Genomic DNA, 18,497 nt, shown 5'->3' with positions numbered 1-18,497 from the left:
CACCCCTTTTACATCTGCTTGGAAGCAGAAGTAACTGCTTACAACAGCTCAGTAACCACTATATAAATAAACCACTACAGAGCTTCTCAGCTTGATGTCCCATTTGAAAATCTTTTTTCCATCATTATCTCTCTGCCTCTTATTTTAAAGGTCCTTTCTTGGCTAGTTTCAATTAATTCAAGGCTAAACAGCGTTTGATTTTTTTTAGAGTGCAACAGTATATATAACCTCGTGTTCCAAAGGGGTTACCGTAAGTCACTTTGTGAAATCAGTGAGGTACTTCGGGTAACACGCTAATATACTAGTCAGAATGTCATCACTAGTATCCCTTTGAGAGGCAGGTTCACTGGCAAAGCGGTGATGTTCAGAGGCAGGTGTATTTTAATAGACTAGGGCAACAGCAATTCTTTCATCAATGGATGCGCTTGTGACAAAATTGTTCAGATTCATATTGCCAACTAATTTGAAAGTTTACGACAGAGGATCCTGCCCTGCTCCATCATCCTCATTAATATTATTTGGATTCCCATGCTGATCTTTAGTTAATTTCAAGGTTTTACCCACTCAAGGATTAAAGGTAAACATAAAGCCTCAAAGTTTCTTCAAATCATTCCTATACCTACATGTTATTGTTACATGTTATGGTCAAATAAATCTTAATATAAAGGAGCAGCATGAATAAAAAAAAAAAACATCCCACAATCAGATAAGTGCAAAGAATACATAAGGATATGTACAAATGCTTTGTTATGAAAATCCAGATTTGTGTATTATCCAATTGGTCCTCAGGTGGGAACAAATTGGCCTCCCAGCATAAAAAAACGAGCAGCTACCATGTGTGTCTTTGTTTTGTATTCATGCAATAATTTTATTATTTATTTTTTTTTTTATTCATAAATTTAGTATTAAAGAGATAAAAAACAATGGAGAAATCAGAGCCCAATTTCTATGAGATTGTTTTGATATGTATGTTTTAGTGTGATTTAAAGGGGATATAAACACTGCAACACTGCTTGTTTTATAAAAAGAAAAATATATATTGACTGTCATAGAGGCAATATTTGCAGTTGGACATTGCCAGATTCCCCCTGACTGAAATCAGTAAGACAGTCGTTGGAGCCAAACCCGGATGTTTGAACTCAGTAGAGCTGAGACATCTGTGAGATCAGTCGCAAACTGAAAAAATCAGCCCCAGCAGTCTCGCAACATGGGAAGCCAGTCTGTAAACAAATGAATCCGGGGGGGAAAATGTTTTAAAAAAGAAAAAAAGAGTTTAATTCATTTTCAAAGCTCTATATACCTGCTTAGATGATTGAATGGCCATTGTGATTACTCATTTCATCAAACACATTTCATTAGCAAGATACTGAAGTGAGAATAAACAGCAGGGAGGGCAGATGCAAAAAAGCTTAATAATAATGAAGAAAATCGTGCAACTGAGAGACGAAAAAGTAGACGTGATGGTTAAGAAGGACGGATTGAAAAGGCAGCTCGGATTTTTCTGCAATGAGTACATTTTTTTTATTTTTTGTTCGTCACCCTGTTTCAAAGTAGGGCTTTAATGACTTGGGGCGAGTGAAAGCTTCACTCCCTCAGTCGATTGGCCAGCATTTCAGTGTTGCCGCAAAGCCACCACATATCAGTGGCCTCTGGCTGGGAAAATGTGCGAATGAGAGAGTGAATGGTTGTCTGTCTGTATATGTGACCCTGCGATTGACTGGCACCAGTCCAGGGTGTACACCACCTCTTAGCGTCCCCCGTGACCTTAAGTAGGATAAGCAGAAGATAAGATGTATTTTAAGAACCAGTATCTACTACTGTGAGGAATTAGAAAATCAATTCATGATGAATGGCATGACATACTGTGTACATGAGGTGCATAAATACTGCGAAAATGTATTTAGTGTACTGTGCATTAAGTTAATAAAGTGTGTATTATACAGTCACCTTACAAAATTTCAAAATTCCTGGTTTTGTAATCAAATATGACTTTACTGATTCATCAGCAGTGGATGTAGAGCCCTTTACTAGACTTGGTATTGTTGAATGGTTTGCAGCAACCAGGGCATTAAATTAGATTTAACAACAGTAAGGCAACATTGCAGAGAGAGGTAATTTTAAAGTCAGAAGGGCCTTATTTTAACCTCAAATTGAAACAAGTTTAACAACTGTAGAATGTAAATTTAACACCAGAATGAAAATGATTTATGGTCGGGAAAAGTCAATTTGACCTCAGAGGTCACCAAATGTGAGAATGGTGTTCTTTAAATGTCAGAAAGAGGCCCTGTTAATATAGCTGCTAACAAAATATAAAAATGGTGAAGTGTCCTGAAATTTACTTCCCAACCTACATCCAACCAAATATCACAATCCAGAAAGGAATGTAGGTAAAACAACACAAAAACATGTAGTAGGTGAAACCTGCCTCTTGTCCAGTGACAGCTGCCGACCCCTGCGACCTTGAGTGCAGAATGCAGAAATAATACAGAAATGGATGATGCATGAATGAATGGAAAATATTAAGCTGACCTGGTGTCATTTACAATTTAAATTAAAATAATCATCACACAGGTGTGAGAAATCATTTTAGAAAATGATTCCCAGGAATTAGCCCAGATTACAAACAAACAATTACATTACGAACTTCAGAAGCCATCTTTCATCATGAAAATTAAATAACATTCAACAATAATATCCGTCCACCTCATTGTGCGCGTCGAAAGTTTTCAGCGTCTTCAGGGAGGGGTCACGACCTGAAAAGTTTTAGAAGCCAGGCTCTGAAAAAAACTTAAGACCCAATTAACCTTAACTTAATTTCTGTACTGTGACTCTTGACTAATATTCCTAATTCACCCACTTATTAAGAGCGGGTATTAAATGTGACACAGTAAACTGCTTTAAGTACTAGTGCGAAACCGAGGGATGTATAACCATCGAGGGGACCCACAATCTGATACAAATGACTGTTCGCTTACATGGCACTGAAATGCGCCATCGGTCAAAAGAACCTATCAATTCTTTCAAATCCGGACAAAAAAAATGATACAGATAACCGTTTTAATTTGAGTCAGATATTTGACTTGCTTAGCTCGAGTTCCATTTCCTCTTACAGCAAGGGATCTGACATTGCATTGAAGTTTACAGACGATGAAAAAAAAAAATATATCAAGAGTATTGTAATGTTGGATATGCCAAATTTGTTCCCTCCGGCATGACTGCAGATTATTGTGCTCTGAGGTGAAGCTTATTTTACTATTTTCCACAGTTTTGCTCAATAAGGAACCTCAGTGCAGTGTCAGGGCTTGTAGTGAACGTGTTGAGAAGTAGATCTCTTTTAGTGGTAACCTTCAACAATGGCACGGTGTTTCTTCGCATAGAGCCGAATAATTGTAGAAATATACTTTTCTTTTTTGGAAACAAATGACAACAGAATCTAAAAGTATTTATTCTTTTCCTAATGGATCTCCAAAATAGACATTTATGTCTTCAAATTCCGCCAGTTCCTAACAGGCAGCCTTGTAGGTTCAGTTTTAATTACAGTTGTAATAAATGAACTCATATACAAAATTGGAAATGGTGATAAACATAAAATACAAGTTCAAAACCATAATAGGTTAATGGCTGTGTTTAAACCTGTTATGTTGTCATACTAAATTAGATTAAATTAGATTAGATTGAAAAGCAATTTGAAATAAATAATTAAAAGTATACAAACATCTACATAAAAATACCTGTGTTTGTGTGTGTGTGTGTGTGTGTGTGTGTGTGTGTGTGTGCGTGTGTATGGAGTGTGTGTGTGTTTGAGTGTGTGTGCACGCGAATGTGCAAAGCATGCTATACGTAATACTTTTACATTACATTACATTACAGTCATTTAGCAGACGCTTTTATCCAAAGCGACTTACAAAATTTAAGTTAATAATTAATACTTTAATTAAAATTACCAGGTTGTTGGTCATAAAATGTAATAAAAATAAACACATATGGTGATAAATAAGTAGAATAAATTGTACAGTATTATTCTGCAAAGGTGCTGGTTAGAGCTTTTCCCAACAACTTTACCTCCACCGCCTAACCCTGAACTCATTCAGGCCCTCCATAGAACACATGTCTCACATCACTCAGCAACAAAGAAAAAAATTGTCTTTGTCTTTTGAATTAGTGGAGTATCATATGAAAAGGTATTGGGTTGAAAATATATGATGTATTAGTATTTAAAAACCTAAGCTGGGGGATTTCAGGAACAGTACTTGGGGTCATCAGTCCAGAGCAGCAGGTAGTGTGGAAAAGAGGTGAAGAAAGGGTTCAAGCAGGTTGGAATAGGTCGAGAAAAGTGTCAGGGGTACTATCAGCCAGAATGAAAGGAAAGGTTTACAAGACAGTGGTGAGACCAGTGATGCTGTATGGTCTAGAAACTGTTACAATGACAAAAAGACAGGAGGGAGAGCTTGAAGTTGCAAAGATGAACATGTTGAGGTTGCAAAGATGAACATGTTGAGGTTCTCTTTGGGAGTGACCAGGATGGATAGGATCAGGAATGAGTCTATCAGAGGAACAGCACATGTTAGGTGTTTTGGAGAGAAGGTCAGAGAAGCCAGACTGAGATGGTTTGGTCATGTACAGAGGAGAGATAGTGATTATATTGGTAGACGGATGCTGGCATTGGAGCTGCCAGGCTGGAGGTCTTGAGGAAGACCAAAGAGAAGATTTATGGACGTAGTGAGAGAGGATATGAAGTTAGTTGGTGTGAGAGAGGAGAATAGGGTTAGATGGAGAAGGTTGATTTGCTGTGGCGACCCCTGAAGCAGAACGCCGAAAGGAGAAAAAGAAAAAGGAGTTAAATCTGGTTGTACATATATGTGTGTGTGTGTGTGTGTGTGCGTGCGTGTGTGTGTGCGTGCGTGTGCGTGCGTGTGCGTGCGTGTGCGTGCGTGTGCGTGTGTGTGTGTGTGTGTGTGTATATTTTCATAAATTTTTAGTATATCTTGGACTTTTTGTTTATAATTTGATTTGATTTTAATTTTACACACACACATATATATTTTTTTTTCATTTTTTTAAAATTATTTTATTTATTTATTTATTTATTTATTTATTTATTTATTTATTCATTTATTCATTTATTCATTTATTTTTCAAAAGTATCAATGTTGCAATACTTTTGTCAATATTCCTGCGATGTGTTCTGTATTGTGCTTTCAATTGCGCCGAAATAAAGGACCAACAGTTTCACCATGAATATATTCAACTTGAGGTTTCAGTGCACTGTGGATAAAAATACCCTCTGTTTGCCAGCTCCTTTATCATATTGATAAGATAAAAACAACTTAGTGACTCACTAAACCTTGAAGATTGTGCATCATCGATGCATGTTGTAGAAAATACTATGTCAGGCCCCATGTAGTGTAGTCCTATCTGTATCTTAAGATGCTTGCTGATTCCAAGCCCTGCTATGGAGATCATTTCTGGCCTTCTGGGTTTAAAAATTGTGAAACAAGGTTTATCAGCAGATTTAACTTTTAAAACTGTGTCTTGAGTATGTGAACGATGAGGAGGCGACAACGTACTTCTGCAGAGGGCAAATCTGATTGACATAAATGCAACATGTCAGCCGGTGGTTGCAGACCGCTGCTTTTCTTAATAGCACGTTGTCATTTGTGGAACAGTTTGCCAAGCTTGGCGTGCACCCCACCGGCGTTGGGGCACGCAAGAGCCCGCCGCCTGTTTTAATCGGACTTCCGAACCCACTGATATTCAGTTCTCCGCGTTAGCTATTGTCCTTTTATTCGACGAGGGGCAAAAAGTCAGGCTTTTTGATAACGGAGACATATTAGAGCTGACACCCGGAGAATAATAGCAGCGATTCTTCCCTCCATCTTCACTTTTCACTTTCTTTATTTCACTTCTGATCCCATTGCTGCCCCATACCACTGCAAGGACTAAGTCAAGCCCCCTCCCTTACCCTTCCTCCTGTCCTCATCTTCCTTCTGTTTAATGGCCTAAGCAGAGACAGCGCGTCATTAAGAGAGTGAAGATAAGGTCTGCCTAATGGGATAGGGGGGAGGGCTGATTGACTAGACTCAGATTTTGCCACAGACATCCTTCCAATTCAATTTGTCAGAGCCTAAACACACATTCATCGGTACCCACCGACCAATTATTTAAAAAGCATTCAAAATTACGCACTTTAGCATTCAGTCAAACTGCGTTTTTATGGATGAAAACTGATTGCTTTAGAGCAAGCGACAACTCCCCTAAATGTGTTTTCTCCTATTTTTTATGATGATCAAATTATTCGGGCCTGGGGTTCTTTCAGTCTGTTTAATTGCATGTCAGAAAAAAGTATAAAAATCCATGTTTGGGCATTCGCTGGGGGCTATATAAGCGAGCCTGTTTTTGATCAGTCTCACTGTATCTGTCTTATTATCAAATCCCCATGGTAATTACACAACTGAAAAAAAGGGTTCTGCATAATTGGGCCCATTTTAATTCTAGTTACATTTAGATCAATTGTGAAAACAAAAATGAAAAAAATAAAAATTAAATTCTCTCACCTATGAAGTTTGGAAATGTGTCAATAAATTCCTTTGTATTTTGCATTTTGCTTTTTGCAGCTTGCGTCTTTATTTATCATTGATTTTCAAGTTAAGTCAGATGCAATTTACACAGTGCTAAATCAGAAATGTAAACATGTAATTTCTTTTTTTTCCAAGTAATTGGATGTGGATTTACTGTGGACTGTTTTTGATAACAATGAAAGCATTGATGTTAATTTACTGGTTCAACATATCATCAAAATGACTGGCCCTGACACAGTATTTTCTACAACATATAGTAATATGAAACACACTCTTCATAGTTAAGAGAAAATCAACGTGATTTTTCATTAAGTTGTTTTATTTTTTGATAAAGGAGCTGCTTGAAACCACAATACAGTGCCCATCGCAGGAATTTTGACAAAAGTATCACAACGTTGATGATACTTTTCAAAAAGTATCAAAAAGTCGAAGATATGCCAAAGATATATAAAATATACTCAGGTAAAGATGCCGTAGGTTCACTGGAGAGCGTAAATTTCCAAAATATATAAATGAGAGCAAATGGCTGCATGTCTATATGAAGTGTGAATGAGAGTGAATGGTTGCATGTCTATGTATGGCCCAATCACAGCTATGATTAGGCTCCAGCAGCCACATGACCCTGAGTGCAGGGTAAGCAATATAAATAATGAACTGATTAATTCCATTATTGACCTTTGAATGAATATAAATGCGTTTCTTCACTTAGCTACTGTCTTAGCTACTTTAACTTTTCACGTGGTAAAGTACAGTTGTGTTGTCAAGTTGAAGCCACGATATTATATAGATTTCCAATCATGTGACAATATAATTGTTATTATCATATTCATTTTAATGATATAACTACTTGATTTTTAGTTATAAGAGGTGATTTTTCTTTTCTGTTCCTAGATCATTATCAATACAACTCAATGATTGAGATTGAGATGTTCCCCTGTCATCTGAATACATAATTAACAATCTATGACGTGTAGCACAGTAGATTACAGAACTATAAGAAGAACAGATTTACTTAAAGAAAAGCAAAATCCTTTAGAGGTCGAATGTACATTCTACTCGTTATTTACAGTCCTCTTATTAATCGCAAACATACATGTACTGATCATCTACATATGATCACACAAAGATCATTCAAAGCTCAGGTGTCACTGTTGATTTACCCGATGAGGACAAACCTTGCCACTTTTTCACAGTTATAAAGTGGAGTTGACTTGGGGCTCATTAATAATATGACAACTCTATATATAGTGATAACAGTAATAACATTACTGTAACACAAGTTTATAGAGCCATGATGCCTTTTTTCACATTGCCTCTTACTATGTAATAACTTCATTTGCTATGGTACTTTTGCCTGTACTAACATTTTTTGTGCAGCAAAAAGAGATGTGAACTTATTATTATGAAGTAATTCCCCCATTTATCATGTATTCAGGAGCCAGGAGCCCAGCCCTCTGTTTATATTTTTTTTACGCTCATGTTTTGCTTTCCAAATGAAAGATCTTGATCTTTGTTAAGATTAAGAAATTTGGAATAGCATGACTCCAAGTGCTGCATCTGTACTGATCGACCCACTCATTGGTCATAAGTTTGAACCAACAATGTCTTTATATTGATCCAAATACTGCAAGTGAACCACCTTTGACTCAATTGCATCTGCACAAAAGCCCCTCTAATGGAACCTAAAAAAACATTGGAATCCAATGTTTTGCTGACATCACATAACTGTTCTGCCAGTTATTTGGTATTGGTATTTGGTATATTATATTGGTATTGTGTACCAATATAATAATCGGGATGCCTTAGTCAGAGGGGCAGGTTAGCAACTTGTATCTGCTATACCTGTGAATCAATGGTAATTGATCTTTCAGAAAAAGATTGCAGTGGTGGCCTTGTCTTTTCTCATATCTGGCTACTCAAAGGTTTCAAATTCCATGACACCTCTCAAATTTGACAACTAGTCTTTGGTTGTGGTTATTTGTGCATTATTTTGCCAATTTATTTCAAGATTAAACATAATATTCCTTTTGCTTCTTCATATCATGAATCATGACACTACAATACTCAGGGATTTTAAAAGAAATTGCTCCTCCTCCTTTTCAAACACACCAGAACTGAAGAAGAAGGGAAGAAAATAATCACGTCACTGATGCATGAAAACATTCACTCTCAACCCCAGAGATTATAGTTGGACAAAATAGGATGTATTTAAAGAGATAATAGAGAATAAAAGAGAATGGCTGATGACCGTCTTGCCTGGAATACTGATCATTGTGTGAACGTCAGGGGTAAATCTGGACTCGAGGATGCCCAGTTGCCCTTTATTCATTCTAACGGCTTCTCACTGTCTTCATCTCACCTGCTTTTGGTTTCCCGAACCTACTTTTTCAAGGAACTTGATGCTTGTCAATAAATTGAAGCGTTTATGTGGGATGGCCCTGAATGTTATGTAAGGAGATGGCATGGGCTGTAAATACTCTTTGTCTTGTCCCTTGCAACAGGCCAATTCAAAAGTCTTCATCAGAACAAGAAAGCAGCAGCGACAAGAAAGAGCGCCCTACGAGCACCATGAGTGAGGCATCCAACTACACTGGTGGCTCAGACTACAGCACGTTCCCTGGGAGCCCGGCCCCTGTCATCTCCAACTCCACCACGTCTACACGGGTCCGTTTCTTTCAAACAAACATTCATTCAGTCATTCATTTTCTATACTACAATGCAAAAATATAAAATGCAATGATGTGGTTGACTTCTAGGTAAACTCCCAGCAGGTCACTGTGTTCTTGTATGCTCCAGTATCCCCTTGTCCTCAATGTGGCAAGCAGACGCCTATATATCTGGCTGTTTTTCGGGGGGGACTCTGGCTTGAGACAGTGTTCAAGTGTGTCTGTCAATGTAACAGACTACCTACTATGATTACTATGGCTTTTGTTTTTGTTTTTTTTCTGACAGGAATATGGTTCAGTTGAGAGCTTCCAAGAACCCCCTAAAGATGTCAGTTTAGATATGAAGGATAACTTGGACATGCATGTTTTCCATCAGTGTTTCAGCTATATCAATATCTGATCTGGGTTTTTTGGTCTTTCCTGTTGCTTTGATATGCTATAACATCTATATATATACATTTATGGATGCACAGTTATTCATCTGTGATCTAAAAAAAGAACATGGTAGAAGGGTAGAGTGTTTCATTACGTGCCAGGTAAGGGGAAGTGCTTGTAGAATAATGCCCATCTCAGCTTTATCATCATACATGGGTCAGTGAGCTGTGGGTTCTAACGGGGTTTGTAAAAGGTGAATAAATAAAACGAACGCAGGTTAAATTGAAGGTTCTATACTCCCATAAATAAATGATACCTAACTTCTGCTTACACTGGCCATAAAAAGTGAGAATGAGAACTCATTATTTATAACTCAGCTTGCACAGGTCCAGCTCTGTGCCTTGCCTGCAAAACCTTTAGAAAAAAGAACAACAGATGGCCTATAGAAGATATATTTTAGGAAATCAGCCAAAACTGCTGTGAAGCCGCTGATAACATTTTGCAATTTAAATAATTAACTTCTGTTTTTTGTTTTTTTTCTAAACTGCCATGGCAATAACATCATTCAGCATGTGCTTGCTGAAACAAATGTATTCGCTCACAATAAAGAGCAATATGATGGGGAAAGAACAATATGCAGGAGTTTTTTGCCCTTCTTTAAATGGCACCCCTTTGTTTAAAATGTCAAAAGTTTATATCTGGATCATCCTGCAGCAAACGGAATGTGCCACCATCTTTATAGACATATAAAATTCAATGCTGTAATGCTATCAAATGATCATATATTTTGATGGACCCCCCTATGAAAAATGTTGTTAATGTAAATGAATAATGAAAACAACCAAAAGTAACATGTTAAAGGGATCATTAACCATCACATTGTTCTGGCTTTATGTAACTAATAACAGTTTGACTGCTTGGGTAGGCAAAAAATGGAATTAAACTTTTTAAATCATATTGAGTTAATTAAATTTAATTAAATAATCCTTTACTAGACAAAAAGAAGAAATCTGTACAGTATTACATTATTTGATGAATTGCAGTTTGTTTTTTTTATTTAGCCTTTCTGTTAAACAGCACATTAGTAATTAGTAATCAACATTAAATATGTTTTATATGAATATTGTCTTGACTTGTCTAAGAATGAATGCAATTGTCATGACATGTAACTAGTACATATTAACTTGTAATACTGTAATTGGAAACTAATCTAATTAGCTACTAATAAGACATTATGCCATTAATTGCGCTCATCCAAATAAAAGGGTTTATTGAAAATTCAAAATAAAACCTCTAACTTTGCTAAATCCCAACCGACTGAGATAAAACTTGAAACTGAGAGAAGGCAACATATCTCTGTCGAAGATCTTATGTCTTTTTGATGGTCTTAAGATTTTTTCATTGAAAAAATGTCAACATCATCTGTTCTTATGTCTGGCTCTTGATATTGTGATGTCGAAATTCCACATTTCCACATGGCTTAAAACTTTCGTCACAATATGTTAGGACACAGTGCATTGTAGATGACAAGAAAATACTTTTTTAGCACACTGACGAATTATAAACAATAAGATAATTGATATAAAGTGTTCAATTATCAGGTTTTCCTAATTACATCCAATACTGAGTCAATCAATCATCACTGTCCATATCAATGTGGCCGATTTGGTACCGTAGTGCTGCAGTTTTCAGTACATGCATCATGACTCAAGCGAGATGTGCTTGGTTTAATGCACTGAATTTTTTATAGCATCTGCTTAGCTTGTTTTTTTTTTGTCCACAGGCTCGACGCCACAAACATAAGCACATATGCACATAGATTATAGAGGTTGGCAAAGAAAAGCTAATGTTCTGTGACTTTCTGTCCCTGTATTTTTGAACTCAGATACAGTATCTGTAACGTCTTTCACTCACAAGAGTCAGTTGATTATTAAATGTTACTGGAAGAATAAAGATAAGCCTATTCCCTATTATTGGCAAGTTGAATATATAGATGACATTTCCCTGACTTTTATTTATCATCTCTCCCTGCTTTCCAACAGCCATCTAGGTCTTCCAAAAAGGTTCACAACTTTGGCAAGAGGTCCAACTCAATCAAGAGGAACCCAAATGCACCAGTGGTCAAGAGTAACTGGCTCTACAAACAGGTGAAGGATGCTAGTCAGCAAAAAAGAATATTAAGCAAAAATATGAAAATGACATGAAAATATCAATACAATGTCTGCATTTTAAGTTCAGAGCTCAAACAATCTGAGGGAGGGGGGCAGAGTAGTCGGGCCATATCCTGGTAGCCCACTTTATGTGAGTGAAGTCCAAAAACTACTTAGGTTGTTAAGAGCTTAGTGCCAAGACAACCAAGGCAAATGAAAAAGCACTTTGTTGATTTGACAACAAATGTACAGCCTTCAGTAAGCCGCTGAAAATAGTTAATAATCGTGGAACAGTTTCTAAAGGATGCCAAATGTAATGGCGACGTGTGCATTTTTCACAGCCACAGATTTGGAACAAGTCAAAAAACTTGTGACCAGGATTTGTGTGACAGTTTATCAGTTACGTATGTTTGCTCGATTCTTTCTTCACGGTATTGAACTTTTAGAACTTTTCATTCAATTTTCAACCTTAGCTAAATATCAGCACTATATTGCCAGTTATTACATATAGTGATCAAATTCCATTATTTTGACATAAAATGAGGGGACCTCTATGATTTTATAAACTTCACATAACTTCAGATACAGGTAGGTCATGCAGAAATCAGAAATTCATCATTTATCCAACAGTACTCAAGCATATTATAGATTTAAAAAAAAATGGTATGCATGCGCCTTTGATTGACATGCAGATGTTTTTTGGATACAGGATTAATGCCTGCAATGATCTTCCTCATAGTCCTAAAATCATGCAGTGTCAGATGGCTTCATTATCAGGTTGGTACGCAATGATACCAACCTGTGATGTGTGACACCCATGGTAACTATTGTTCCTCGAAGAGCCCTGTTGCCATTCACGACAGCTTTCAAGCACCAGTTATGGCCACTTAGTGACTCTTATTCACATTGAGTGAAAAATCCATTCCTCTCAGCAAACAAGCCTTGCTCTCGCAAATCTGTCCGGCTCGCAGATGAAATGTCATCGGTTTACCCATGCACCCCGACCATCCAGGCCCATGCTCTTGGATCAATGGACAATCATGGCCAAAGACCCCATTGGGCATTGTCTTTAAAAATGTGAATTTTCCATTGCACTCATTATGGCATTGATGATAGATGGGGGGGGGGGGCTTGAGCTGCTATTTGGTGAACAAAGCGAGGGCCTCGGCTGTAAGTGAGATTGTCACAGCATTATAAAGAAATTAAACACGGCAATTTGTCCCAGAGGAGAAGATTGATTGCTGGTTCATCATGGATCAGCCAGAGGGAGATACAGTAAGGGCAGCAAGAGGAGGGAAGTGGGGGGAAGATGAAATTATGTTTGTTTGCGTGTGTGTGTGTCCGTGTTTGTCTGTCCATGCTTGTATAACGACTACCCTTTGACTGACCAATGAACTTTGACCTCCACAGGACAGCACAGGCATGAAGCTGTGGAAGAAGAGGTGGTTCGTTCTTTCAGACATGTGTCTCTTCTACTACCGAGGTACAGACACTCAAACATACATACACAATTTGTAATTATCTGATAAAATCAACAAGATATATTTTGTGAAACAGAAAGCATTAGCTTCATTTCAGGGCAATGCAAACACTTTTGTAAGGAACACTTTGAACAAACTGTTTCCAATTTTAATACAACTTTGGTCCTGGGATGTTGATAGGAAACCATATGTCGCATAAACAGAGAGGCTCGCCTACGCGAACTTCACATTTCTGCTGTTTTGACCACCATCACTTGAACGCATCTATACATACAGAAGTAAATGGATTGCCATTATATTCTTATACATACTAAATAATTCAAGTGGTCATAAAAATTATGATAAGCCTTGCTCATCATGCAAACTATTGTTTTGCCAAAAATCAATTCCACAAAGTGCTTGTAGTTGTGTCAAATTGAGGAGTAATCACATTATCGCATTGTATTTGTATTATGTAGGTATTATTGGTTTAGCTGCTTCAAAAAGTCAAAGAAATGTGATTTTGTTGTAGACAGTAGTAGCGACGTACTTTCAAGCCCAAGCGTGCCAGTCTCTGAGGAGAAATACTCCACAAGTGATAGAACAATAAAGGATAGGAAAAATGAATTTTGTAGAGTTCGTCAGTCCATTACTCCAAATCCCATCTTCACGTTTGAGAACATGGAAGTCTCATGCTATCTGGTAGATGAAGGGTACGATGACGGAACAACATCTGCCGAAGCTTAAGAGACAGCTGCAGATAGTGAGGGAGGCAAAACAAGATTACTTGTCATTCCTACGCACTTTATGTGAACTGTCATCTAGTATTCCTCTCTGTGTGTGGTACATTGCGTGTTATATGCTCTCCAGCTCTCCATGCAGTGCAGAAATACAGCTTTCTGTTCTTTCCTTCTTTTTTTATGTTTCAAAGCATAACAAAGCAAAGGAGATGTGATGCTGCCCTGAAAGCAGCAGAGACTCCTCTAAACAAGTAAACATTTACTGATGTACAAATTTCTTGCAATGAAAATCACAATTGATTCATACCGGGCCTGGAATTGTTTGCTCTGCCTGCCTGTGATCTGCATAATGTAGACAAAAAGATTCATTTGAAGAAAAAAAACTACAGCAGAAGCATGTCTCAGGAAGATGGAAAAATGAAAGTAAAATAGCTTCTAGCCAGCCAGCGCTTGTGTTTGCTTTACCTCAGCCTTTACCCAACAGGCCCACAGCACCTTCAGCCTCCCCCCCGCTAATGAATAATTGAGATCTAATCCGCACATAGGAAAAACACAGTGACGTTGACTAAATGACTAACCTGGTGTGCTGAGAGATGCGATGGACATAGCTGCAGTGTGTAGGTATGTTTTCTGTTCGGCCTCTTTCAAGACTGGCCAATGTCATTTGGACAACTTCTAAACAACAGTGGAGTTTTGTCCTGCAGGCTCTGATAATCTGCAGTCTATTTTTTGAAAGATCAAAATGCTCAACGCCATTTTGGCAGAAAAAAATTAAAGTCTGAGCAGCACCCGGCTTCCAAATTTGAGAATACAGCTTGTTTTAACTTGAAAAAGTCTTCAAACTTCCAAGAGGAGAATTGGACAATTTAATGGCTGCTCTTCAGATTTCAACAACATGCATTAGGACTGGAAATTACATAAACTACCATGAAAAGAACTCAAACACATTCCAAAGCCAGGAGTGGATAAAAATTGCCTCCTGCCATTTGTTACCATTTCGTTTTGTTGCCCTCACCCCAATCAAATGGGCTAATCGTCCGATCCACTTTCAAACTCAGCTCTGATTTCGAGCTTGAGCACATTGCCCGGAAAAATTGCACCGGTGAAGAAAATAAAAATTAAATGAGGCAGTCAAATGATTTTTTTTCTTAATGGGGATTAATCTTTGAATTTCAGAGGATATTGGGAATAACCACATTTTATCACTTACTTACACAAATTAAATTTCTTCATTCAGGTGAAGATTGACTTAAGCTGCTTATTTATTTAGATTATTACTACCATGCATATTGCACTGACAAATCACAGCACAAATTACGGGGTGTGGAGAAACATGCTTCCTTCTAATGTGATACAATTTGACTGAATTTGTTAGACTGACATTGAAATTATGGTTTATACTGTGCATAAAGACGATGGAAAGAGCGAAAAATATTACGACTCTCCATGTCCAAACACATTTTGCTAAGTGACTGCTGTTCCTCTCACCTTTATGTAATTCCTCTCCCTTCAGCTGCAGGAAGTCTTCAAATGTTTGCACTCTTTAAAACACTTTATAGCCTTGACTTTGACACTTTATAGTTTTATTTGTATTTCTTATTCTCCCCCCCTTTTTTGTTTTTTTTTTACTGCTTATACAATGTCCTACCATTATTTATTATTGTTGTGTTTTACTTAAAACTCTGGCACAACAATTTCCTTCAGGATAAATAAAGTTGTTCTTATTCTTATTCTTATTCTTATTCTTATTCTTATTCTTATTCTTATTCTTATTCTTATTCTTATTCTTATTCTTATTCTTATTCTTATTCTTATTCTTATTCTTATTGCACATTGAAAATAAACCCCATAAACTAACTCGATGAAAAAAAAAAGCTCCACCAATGCACCTTGTCATGAAGTTAGTTTTGATGATTTGAATATGTACAGTCACAACTGAGAAGAATGTTTTCTAGATTTCTAAAACAATCGTTTATTCATGCTTTTATTTTGTAAAGAATAGCAGGTATCGCAGGAATGAGGGGGAGCAATGAAATTGTCCGACCATGGATTTTATTTGATAACGCTAACAGAAGATCCCTGTTCTCATGCTTGAAATGGGTTTCCATGGTTATGGTGTCAAACCTTACGTATCCATAACAAATCCCTTTCGTTTAAGTTTGATTTCTAATGGATGGATGAACCAGACCAAAAATAAAGTCAGTAATGTGTGACAGACCTGAAGGTATGAACCCTAGATATCTTTGTATCTTTGCCAGACAAGTTATACTGATATACTCAACTGCGAGGTTTGTCGTGTGTGTGTTTCTTCATCTTCCAGGTTTTATTTTTTATGTATATAATTATTAATGGAATTCAAGCTTTCTTCAGTCATAATAACCAGATCATACCAGATCAGTCGAGGCCCGGGCTAACGACCACCATTGGTACCGATGACGTACAGGGAACCAATGGGCACTGGGCTACTGTAGGTCAAAGAAGGAGAGGAGGAAGGTGTGTGCAGAAGCAGAGAGAGAACAGGAAAGGCAAGAGTCTGGGACTGAGATTAGGGACTTTGAATATTGGGACTATGACAGGAAAAGGTAGAGAGTTGGTCAACATGATGCAGAGAAGGAAAGTGGATTTACTGTGTGTCCAGAGAACCAGGTGGAAAGGTAGTAAGGCTACCTTAAGCTTAGGAGCAGGCAGTTATCTTGAAGGAGGAGTTTGTTAGGAATGTTCTGATAGACTTATGAGTCTGAAACTGGAGATTGAAGGTGTGATGCTCAGTGCTATTAGTGACTATGCCCCGCAGGTGGGATGTAAGTTTGAGGAGAAGGAGAAGTTCTGGAATGAGCTAGATGAAGTGATGCAGAATATCCCCAGAGATGAGGGAGTGGTAATTAGTGCTGACTTCAATGGGCATGTTGGTGGCTATCAAGGGGATGAAGAAGTGATTGAGGAATATCTGGAGAGGTGGAGGTATGCACTGGAAAAGAGAGGAATAAAAGTTAGCTGCAGCAAGACAGAGTATATGTGTGTGAATGAGAGGAACTCAGGAGGAATGCTGAGGCTACAGGGAATGGAGATCAAGATGTTGGAGGATTTCAATTACTTGGGGTCAATAGTCCAGAGCAACGTAGAGTGTGCAAAAGAGGGGAAGAGACGGGTCCAAGCAGGTTGGAATAGGTGGAGAAAAGTGTCAGAAGTACAATGTGATAGAAGACTATCAGCCAGAATGAAAGGAAAGGTGTACAAGACAGTGGTGACACCAGCAATGCTGTATGGCCTATAAACAGTTCCAATTACAAAAAGGCAGGAGGCAGAGCTTGAGGTCGCAAAGATGAAGATGTTGAGGTTCTCTTTGGGAGTGACCAGGATGGATAGGATCAGGAATGAGTCTATATATGAGTCAGGAACTGTAAATGTTAAATGTTTTTGAGAGAAGGTAAGAGAACCCAGACTGAGATGGTTCGGGCATGTACAGAGGAGGGATAGTGAATATATTGGTAGACTGATGCTGGAATTGGAGCTCCCAGGCAGGAGGTCTCGAGGAAGACCAAAGAGAAGATTTATGAACGTAGTGAGACAGGATATGAAGGTAGTTGGTTTAAGAGAGAAGGATGCAGAGAATAGGTTTAGATGGAGAGGGTTGATTCGCTGTGGCGACCCCTGAAGGGAAAAGCTGAAAGGAGAAGAAGAAGAAGCTTTCTTCGTTAAAATCATTGAGGATTGAAGCCTCTCTGCTTATTACTTTACTTCCTCAGATGTGGTTAATTACTCAGGACATAATGAGGATGTAAACACAGTGGTTTTTTTTTGTTTGTTTTTGTTTTTTTTTCAAAAGGAAGAATGTTTTCGTCCTCCCTCTTACAAAACCCGGGCTCAACAACCTGCACTTGACCTGAGCAAATGACCGAAATTAAGTGGGAGCGTAAGCAGGAGAGAAGGCGAGGTTATTATAGAAAAGCCAGAGTGAGCTGGTTTCCCCCCTAACAACCCACTCTGCCATATCTCCCCATCTCTAAGCCAATAAACATCCAATCCTCCAACCAACCCGCACTCATGAAGGGATTCCTGATGCACTAGGAGCAGTTAATTTGTCAATTTATAGCAATGGATAAATCTCTCATAGCAGTTTAGGGGACGTGGAAGAGGAACAAATGAGCTTTCAGGGGTTGTAATTCAGCAGCAGGGTGTGCGAGTTATGCATAAACAGGCAAGGACACTTGATATTTTCAACTCCGCTTGATTGGTTTGAATATGAAAACTGTAATGCAAGTAATTCTTAATTTTTTACTCCAATTCATTCAATCACTGTTTTATTTAAAAGCTTCAGGTGTGTACTCTTCTTAGACAGAACATGTAAATGTTCCTTACTATCAGTAAGAGTCATTGCGTCTGAATTAGATTAAGAAAAATTATTTAAGCCTGGGCCAAAGCTTACACATATATGTATGCACCCTCAGCTGTAGAACTGGTTTTACAATGAGGACAATAAAATGACAAATATCAAATTGATAGATAAAAACATTTGAAGATGCCCTCG

General features: G+C 37.8%; 1 protein-coding gene across 14 annotated transcripts in view; it reads left to right on the top strand.

Annotated features, from left to right (window-relative positions):
* Window positions 1–18,497, top strand: part of plekha5 (pleckstrin homology domain containing A5) — a 254,343-nt gene that overhangs the window by 178,109 nt on the left and 57,737 nt on the right. For all 14 annotated transcript variants that reach the window (XM_086146723.1, XM_086146710.1, XM_086146721.1 and 11 more), the window contains 3 exons: window positions 9,080–9,242; window positions 11,662–11,766; window positions 13,180–13,252. In XM_086146723.1, the coding sequence (XP_086002849.1) occupies window positions 9,080–9,242; window positions 11,662–11,766; window positions 13,180–13,252 (341 nt within the window). The remainder of the gene's footprint in view (window positions 1–9,079; window positions 9,243–11,661; window positions 11,767–13,179; window positions 13,253–18,497) is intronic.

Source organism: Fistularia commersonii, chromosome 5, assembly GCF_037954325.1.
Source record: "Fistularia commersonii isolate RoL2024-O1a breed Wild chromosome 5, RoL_Fcom_v1.0, whole genome shotgun sequence".
Taxonomy (NCBI): Eukaryota; Metazoa; Chordata; class Actinopteri; order Syngnathiformes; family Fistulariidae; genus Fistularia; species Fistularia commersonii.
The sequence above is the reverse complement of the archived record's forward strand: the minus strand, read 5'-3'. Positions and strand labels throughout refer to the sequence as shown.